Here is an 8,181-nt window from a genome sequence, read left to right as displayed (position 1 = left end):
ACTTAATCTTCCCATAGTAAAACATATCTACGATATGTCTTGCAACAGAGAAAACTCGGCTTAATCTTCGTCTCAAAGCATCCCTGGTTCCTTTCATATCAATGTTGTTACGTTGATTCAAAGAACACAAGAATTCTAATGCATCCTCTTTTGACTGACCAATTCCGGACATGCCAAGTAGTCCAACTAGATATGCCGCTTCCATATGGCCTGCCGTGGCTGCAATGCGCATCCCATACAACGCTTCCACGTTACCCTGCATGAAAAACACTTCGAATGCTTCTCTAAATATCGACTCAGGGTTATCGCAAGCCCTGCATTGTTGCAAGAAATGCTGGACCGCAGGATTGGCATGGTACCAGCTAGGATGGTCTGGGTACTTTGCCATTGAAATGGTGTTCCACACTTGTGGAGTGTTTGCCAAAGTATGGAACAATGGGCACACAGATGCCATACGGAAGAGATCTTCCGATGATTGGGTTGCCACGTATAACATCACTTTAAACCAAGCTAACTCCGGGATGAAGGCTTGGGGCATATCCAAATGGAGATGCTTCCTTCTCTTTCCTCCGAGTGTAGTGAAATGTTTCGAATTCATTGAAATGTTTTTGGAATGGAACGATTTGAGGAGTGGAAGAGGGGAGAAATGAGAATATATGGGGTTTTGGTTTTGTTTTAGCCTCTGTTTGTAGTGTTTTGAAAAGGTGTTTCCACTTGGGGTTTTTCCAAGTTGACCATTTTTAAAGAAACTGAACCCAACACCCTAAAACTCAAGACAAAAGAAGGGAAAACGTCATCAAAATTGCAAAGAGAGTCAGACAGTCAAAAAGTCAATTAATAACCTATTTGCATAGCCATTTTTAGGATTTTCCCGCCATCAAATTCATTGATACAAATGTGATGGATTACTGACTAGTCACAGAAGGTCCCATCATATACTTTTTCATTTTCCCACACCAAACTACCCCTAGTAATGTTATTAAAATGGAACCAATGATGATGGATTCTTATCCAACTAGTTGCCTTAATGAAATATAAATAAAATAATATATTTCAAGCAGTGTCCCCTCAATTTTCAGATTAATATTTGGTAGTGAAATATTATATTGCTTTTCGGGGTAAAAGATGTCACAATTCTGACGGTACAGGTGTCCAGATCGTGACCAACCCACCTACACACAGAAAAGAAGGATATAATTCGATTTGGGCAGAGATGAGAGAGAGCTGAGTGAGAAGTTTAGGGTTATGAGTGAAGGGGTATGACTGAGAACTATGAGTGAGAAGGTATGAGTCCGAAGAGGTTTCAGTGAGAAGATCTGATTGAGAAGAGGTACAACTGAGAAGATTCAACATGTCTTCGTCTTCATCTCCCGCTCAAACAAAGAGGTGTCAGTATTGTGGAGCTACAATGGTGCTTCGGGTTTCAAAATCAGACAAAAATCGAGGGAAGCCATTTTGGAAGTGTCTAACCTCCTATGTAAGTTTTCATTTCAAGAATATGTATGTGGGTGAAAAAAAACCTATGTCTAACTCTGACAGAATTATTTTGCATATATGATGCCTGCAATTAGGGAGCCACCAGTTGCAATGGATTCGAATGGGTTGATGTAACCTCCGCTGAAGTAGAACAGCAAGATGACACGTATGATGCTGCAGTGCTGAATATGCTGAAGTCCATTAAGGACTTGGTATTAGTTTTATTAGTTGTATCAATTGTCATATTATTTGTTCTTTTAATGATCAATTAAGTGCACGGTTTCAAAGATTGTGAAAGTTCTCCCCAAAAAGACATGTTGCACGCACCACCAATGAGTTTTCAAACCCATTTTGTAATTTTTGTTCTTGAAATAGGTGGATTGGCATTGAATTTAAACAAAAGCATTTATTTGTTTGAAACCCAGCAAAAACTTTCCAAGACTTACTTTAAAAAAATAAAGTCATACGAAGACGATAAAATCACAATACAGGGCCAATACGATGCAATAATAAGACAATACATTCTTTTTGAAAATTGCATAATTACTTAGTATATATAGATTGTTTATTTGCGTATACTTAAAAGTTTATTGATTGTTTACTGCATATAAATCCCAATTCAATGCAGTTTGGTTAAGGTTATGTAAATGTCGTGAAGGAATTAGACTAATATTACACAGATGTTTGTTTCATTAAATCCAAAAATACTTTACACTCCATAGGCACATTCTATGTATGGGAATGACATGTGTCTAACTTCAAAAACTCATCTGCCTATCCATTTAGATTGCCTACGTGGAATAGATTTACAGATCCATTTACTTTTCTCCTCACCAAGCCTCAGCATCTCCATTTCAGTTTTTTCATTTTTCTGTCTATGCTTTGCATCCAACTCCATATACATTTAGCACAATATGAGAATAAACGTAGCGTAGTATCACACTAATCAAAATGAAAGCATGCATCCGCTATAATATTTGCCACTATTTTGGTTCTAATTGTTATTGTCCAATAACTTAAACCTAAAATTATGTACAAAAATACACTAAGATTGAGAAAGACGAAGAAGAATAGAGGAGCAGAGGTAGAATTCGAAAAGGCCCCGTAGGTCTCTATTGTGTATTTACATGAGTTTGAAATTGGACATTCCCAAAACCTATTTAATCATCATGTACCTAAACCAAGTTCAACCAATATCATGGCATGTAAGCATCTCCCCGTGTTATCTCTGCAGCCAATTTCAACCGAAAAAAGGGCATGTTCTGCGAGGTGCAAGTAGCTAACGGAATCTCAGCGCTCAAAAGCTCAATGTACTTCAACACGAACATGCCACAATCGCCTCTGAAGCAAAACAAGAACTCGATCAATTCAACTAATGACATTCTAACGTAATTGACAATTTAAAGTAATAAAATTAAATAAAAAGTTGTGCTTACTGATTAGACTGTTGTGGAACATCCACACGTTCTATTGGCCACGGACACCACCAATCTCGGCTGCAATTGTTTGCGTAAACACCTTCTTCATAAAAGTCGATGGTGTTGAGAAGATTTGGAATCGTAATTGAAAGCGGGGCGAGTTCTTCCTTTAAGATCTCATCTGGAATAAGTGAAACCTTTGAATCGTACACTTTGATTTCACACAAAACCAGATCAATCATTACAGCCACCCAATGCTTGTACTTCGTCAACATACAAGGGGCATACACCTTATATGCGTTCTGCCAATCCATCCCACACGCCGGAACCTTGCCATTTACAACGTTCAGTAAACTGTTTCTAATTTTCCACCCAACCTGCTCTTTTTTTCTTTTATTATCCTCAAAGCAAGTATGAATGTGATTCTGTGAAATAGAAAACAATCAATGGTTAAACACCTCCACAAAGCAAGTATGGATAATTTGTAATTATTAACAGCACTTGGTCAAGGCCCATGACATACCATAAAAAATACATCGGTCGTTGTCCAGTCCGATATTTCTACTTCCTCCAACTCTTGTTGTCGCTTCCGGATGAGATACAACCCCAAATCAATGTGCTGCAACATGTTTTTCTTGTCAATCTCATAATCTATGTACATTAAAACAAATGCATAATCAATTAAACTTACATCTCCTTTCAGCCAACCATCAGCTTTGACGAGGGAAGCGAAGAATTCAATCTCAGCTTCCACGTTGCCAAATTGCATCACCAAACTATGAATATAAAAAAGTTTTAGAACACAACAATTAAAAAATATATACACTCATGCCTTCTATCTCAAAAAAACAAGGGACTTACTTTGGGTTATGGCGCCATTCCCAACAAAGTTTCAGCAATTTCACCATATCATCATGCGGAATCGCCTTCATTGGGTCTAACATCTGAAGTCGGGTTGTCTCTGGCAGAGTTTTTTGAACCAATTCACTACCTTCAATGATCTTCCACATAGGAATGATCCTCTTCCTTTTCCGTAATTGGACCCCTTGTTCCACAGCTTTACCTTTATCATTCAACCAAACGTTCAACTGAGATAGCACAGCTGTAGGTTGATCCAAATCAATGTCCCCGAGAGTAAACTCAACCTTTGTCCCCTCCGTGCTCTCGCCAATGTCACCGCCAAGCAACATAACTTCATTATCTTCTTTCTCACATTGGTTTCTTTGCACTTCCTTTTCCTCACTTCTTTGTCTTTTCACTTCCTTGCCCTCCCTTCTTTTTCTCCTTCACTGCTTTTTTTTTTGTCCTCTTCTTTTTTCTTTTCGCTTCCTCTCCCTTGCTGCTTTTTATTTTCACTTGCTCTCCTTCACTTCTTTTCCTTTGAGCTTCCTCTACCTCACTTGGTTTTCCTTGCACTTCACCCCCTTCAATCCCCTCCTCTTCCTTTTCCTCTCCCTCATTTCTATTACTTGGCCCTTCACCCCCTTCAATCCCTTCATCTTCCTTTTCCTCTCCCTCATTTCTGTTACTTGGCCCTTCATCCCATTGAATGTCATCCATTTCCTCACTTCCCTTAAATAGATGTGAGATGACACAACGATTCGTCCTTTCTTTCAGTAAAGCTAGGTCCCTCCTTACTTCCTGCTCAAACTGAGGACCTAAACAGTGGTCCAAAAGTTTTTCCATCCGTATGACCTTTAACTCAAGGACGTCTTTTTCCCGCTTTACTTGAAACAACTCGGACCTCAACAAGCTTACCACCTTGTTCAACTCATCAAGGTCAGCACATGAAGAAGGAATTGACTCTGCCGAGACAACAGCAGGGCGATCCTGTGGCCAACTCCAATATGGTTGTCTCATTTCCTCTTCACTCGGACATAGCGCCCACAACTGAACTGACTGTTTCAGAATACAGACAAGAGTCATATTCAATCATTCTACTTCATAATTTCATTGAATCTTATAAATAGTTCCAAGGGCTGCAAACCAAACCTCTTTGCTCTGGAAAAAATAATTGTTCAACTTTCTCATCTCGGGAACAGACGTAGTAGTTCTCCATCGCAAAATACGCGGGACAGCTGTCGGATCAACAACCTTGCAGTAATTCAGGTCCGCCATTCTAGGAATTAATTCATATACCCAAATCTACACAATTCACAGGACAAAAGTCATTATTTAAGTTTTAAAGTCCACAAAACATAACTGACATGAACATTATTACCATGTACCTGGAAAGCATACGTGAAACCTTTAAAACTCCAGCCACCCCTTTGCGCTTCACCATGCTTATCCTTCTTGCCCTTCTCATTTCTCCGGCTTGTTCCCGTTACCTTACTTTTCCCCTTCCCTCTTCCCTCTTCATTTTCAAAGCTTTTCACATACTTTGTTGGTGCAGAAAATAGACTGTCTTGGGTTTTGTCAAAGGACACCGAACCCCACGGATACCTGTTGAACGCATCCAAGTCCTCTACAAGGGTCAGGTAATTTAGATTGATGTTCAAATGTTTGTCCCTTCCCAAAACCACTAACTCAACAAAGTAAACAAGAGCTAGCTTGTAGATGTCATCTTCCTCTGTGCACCTCAGAAATGCTTCTTCTAAAGCATTGCATGTAATTCCTTCGTCTATAAAATATCTTTTCTGAAGTCTAATTTCATCACTCTCTCCACTGGAAACTTCAGGCACTTCCCCAAAACGAAGCCCTGTGATCAAACAGAAATCCTGACAAGTGAACTGAGCAACGTCACACCCTATTAAGAAACTCAGTCCATCCAAGTCTTTCACACCCTGCCCCGCTACTCTATGCAACACAACCCCATGCACAATCTGCCCGCTAAACTGAATCTTATCTATATTCAGAAGATGGCCAAAGCATGATGTCTTGAATTGTTCTAATTGTTCCGCACTCAACTTCGCTCGAATTGCAGCTAGAGATGAATTTGCATGTGAGCAGTTGTTCACCCGTGACGAATATGCCTCTGACTCTGGCCATACCAGCTCCACGTTGGATCCCATTTCCTGAAATACAAGATGAAATAACGTGAACACATATACTACCACGTATTTGCACAATCACATTGGTATTTACACAACTAGTCAACCAGGCACATTACAAATTTTACAAAGTACATGAGCATAGGGATTACTGATCACAGGCTTTAACATCATCAAAGCAATATGACAAATTTTGTGCAAATACCTGTTAATGCAATGATTATGTGAATTACAAACAATTTCATGTGTTTTATTTATGGATCCAAACTCCAATCAATGGTTGATGCATGAGTGAGTGTGAGTGCAATCTAGGCAAGTTCTGCACTTCACACACATGACAATTATTGTCATCTCATACACAACACAAAATAAATAAATAAGAAATATAGTGGAAGGAAGCAAAGCAAAGCATCTACTCTGCTATCTGCTTGCTAAGCCATTGCCACATCCTTCTTTCTTTCTAGCTTTTTCTTCAGTCAGCCACAATCGTCATAGATCAACCTTTATTTCAAATGCTTTGCACTTTTATTCATGAGTTTATTATTATCTGTTCTCATTTCTCATAGGCAAATTTAGTAACAAATGAAATAATATTTATTTCAAAAAATATATAAATTCTAGCGCCAGAGAGGTACTCTGCACTCTGCACTGCTTCAAATGTGGAAGGTTTTGAGGGCCTCCTCCAATTCAACACCATTATCTTATTCATATCATTATTAACATGTTATTGATATGTTATTGACTTGATTTTCATTCGTTTTTTAACATATACCCAAGCAAAAATTAACATGCAATTGAAGCACAAAGAAGAGATGCCAAATCCAACAACATTGATGGTACAAATTGGGGAAAACCATTACTCTAACCCTAAACTCAAATTCCATAAATTACTCATCAAATGCTTTGCACTTCTATTCATGAGTTTATTATTATCTGTTCTCATGTTTCTCAGGCAAATTTAGTAACAAAGGAAATCATATTTATTTCAAAAAATATATATATTCTAGCGCCAGAGAGATAATCTGCACTATGCACTGCTTCAAATGTGGAAGGTTTTGAGGGCCTCCTCCAATTCAACACCATTATCTTATTCATATCATTATTGACATGTTATTGACTTGATTTTCATTCTTTTTTTAACATATACCCAAGCAAAAATTAACATGCAAGTGAAGCACAAAGAAGAGATGCCAAATCCAACAACATTGATGGTACAAATTGGGGAAAACCATTACTCTAACCCTAAACTCAAATTCCATAAATTACTCACCAAATGCTGGTTATTGAACAATCGCAAGGGGTCTGTGCGGGGTCTTTGTGTTGCTTTGCTCCACAAATGGAACCTACCACTTCCAACGAATACGGCTTCTCTCCTTCCCCTTCCACTGCTTCGCCCCTTCACTATTTCGGAATCCACACCTTTGCCCCTTCTACTCAAAATAAATACTTTTTCAGGGTCTGGAGAATGGAGTGGCGTTCAACCGTTGCCTTCAACCGTCGTTAACCGTTGCCTTCAACTGTTTCTCAGAGCTATGGGTTTTAGAGAGATGAGTTTTTTCTGTTCAAACATTGCACCCCTAAACATTGCACCACGATTTGTTTAGTTCAGAATTGGTGAGGTAAGCAAATCGAAACCCAAGACCTTTCAATTTTTGAAGTTTGAGATTTTTCTTTTTTGCTTGCCTTGCACGTTATTAAATTTTGAATCGGGTAGGAATTTAGGAAGACACCAATCAAATTGGAGGGACTTTTGAACTTCCTATCCGTTAAAAACCCTAGATATTACAAATATCCAAGTGTTCTCTTTCATTTTCACATGAACACTTCCACCATAGCTATAGGCTTTTAGAAGGTTTTCACAAAACCCATATCCTCTTTATCTTCACATTCATGATTTCGCACACCGAATCCACCCGAGTCAACATCAAATTTGAAATTTGCGAGTTTCTAGGTACGTTGTACTAACTCTTGGTTGATTTTGGAATGATTCTAATGCATCTATAGCCTTCAAAAGTTTAGACTTGAAACTTTGAATATGTGAATAGTGCCATGATGTTCTTCGTGTTCTTGATTCGAATCTTGTTTGCTTCACTATATTTTTCTTTGATTCGATTTTACTCTACGTTTGTAGGATGGAATCCATTACAAGTGATAGTGCCCAATTTTTTGAAGATATGAAAGTGGCCATGGACAAAGATTTGGGCAAGCAAGTATTTGCCTATTTTCTCAATGTCTTTCCCAACTCCGCCCAACATATTCTGGGCCCATTTTTCTTCGCCTATCCAGAGGAGGTG

The 8,181-nt window shown here is 38.6% G+C and overlaps 1 protein-coding gene across 1 annotated transcript; it reads right to left on the bottom strand.

Moving 5' to 3' along the window:
- Positions 1-2,594: 2,594 nt before the first annotated feature.
- Positions 2,595-3,522, bottom strand: LOC117627592. The gene is made up of 3 exons (XM_034359748.1): positions 3,418-3,522; positions 2,913-3,319; positions 2,595-2,817 (listed from the first exon to the last, which is right to left on the bottom strand). The coding sequence occupies exons 1-3, from the start codon at positions 3,520-3,522 to the stop codon at positions 2,673-2,675; spliced, it is 657 nt and encodes a 218-aa protein (XP_034215639.1). The 3' UTR covers positions 2,595-2,672.
- Positions 3,523-8,181: the final 4,659 nt, after the last annotated feature.

The sequence above is a fragment of the Prunus dulcis genome, chromosome 5 (assembly GCF_902201215.1).
Source record: "Prunus dulcis chromosome 5, ALMONDv2, whole genome shotgun sequence".
NCBI classification, from domain to species: domain Eukaryota; kingdom Viridiplantae; phylum Streptophyta; class Magnoliopsida; order Rosales; family Rosaceae; genus Prunus; species Prunus dulcis.
Note: the sequence above shows the minus strand (reverse complement) of the source record. Positions and strands in the feature narration are given on the sequence as shown.

Coding starts and splice junctions, on each gene's coding strand:
- LOC117627592 (XM_034359748.1), bottom strand. CDS start 3,522: ATGTTGCAGCACATTGATTTGGGGTTGTATCTCATCCGGAAGCGACAA. Junction 3,320..3,417: donor CGACCGATGTATTTTTTATG/GTATGTCATGGG, acceptor TCTATTTCACAG/AATCACATTCATACTTGCTT. Junction 2,818..2,912: donor GTTCCACAACAGTCTAATCA/GTAAGCACAACT, acceptor GTTTTGCTTCAG/AGGCGATTGTGGCATGTTCG.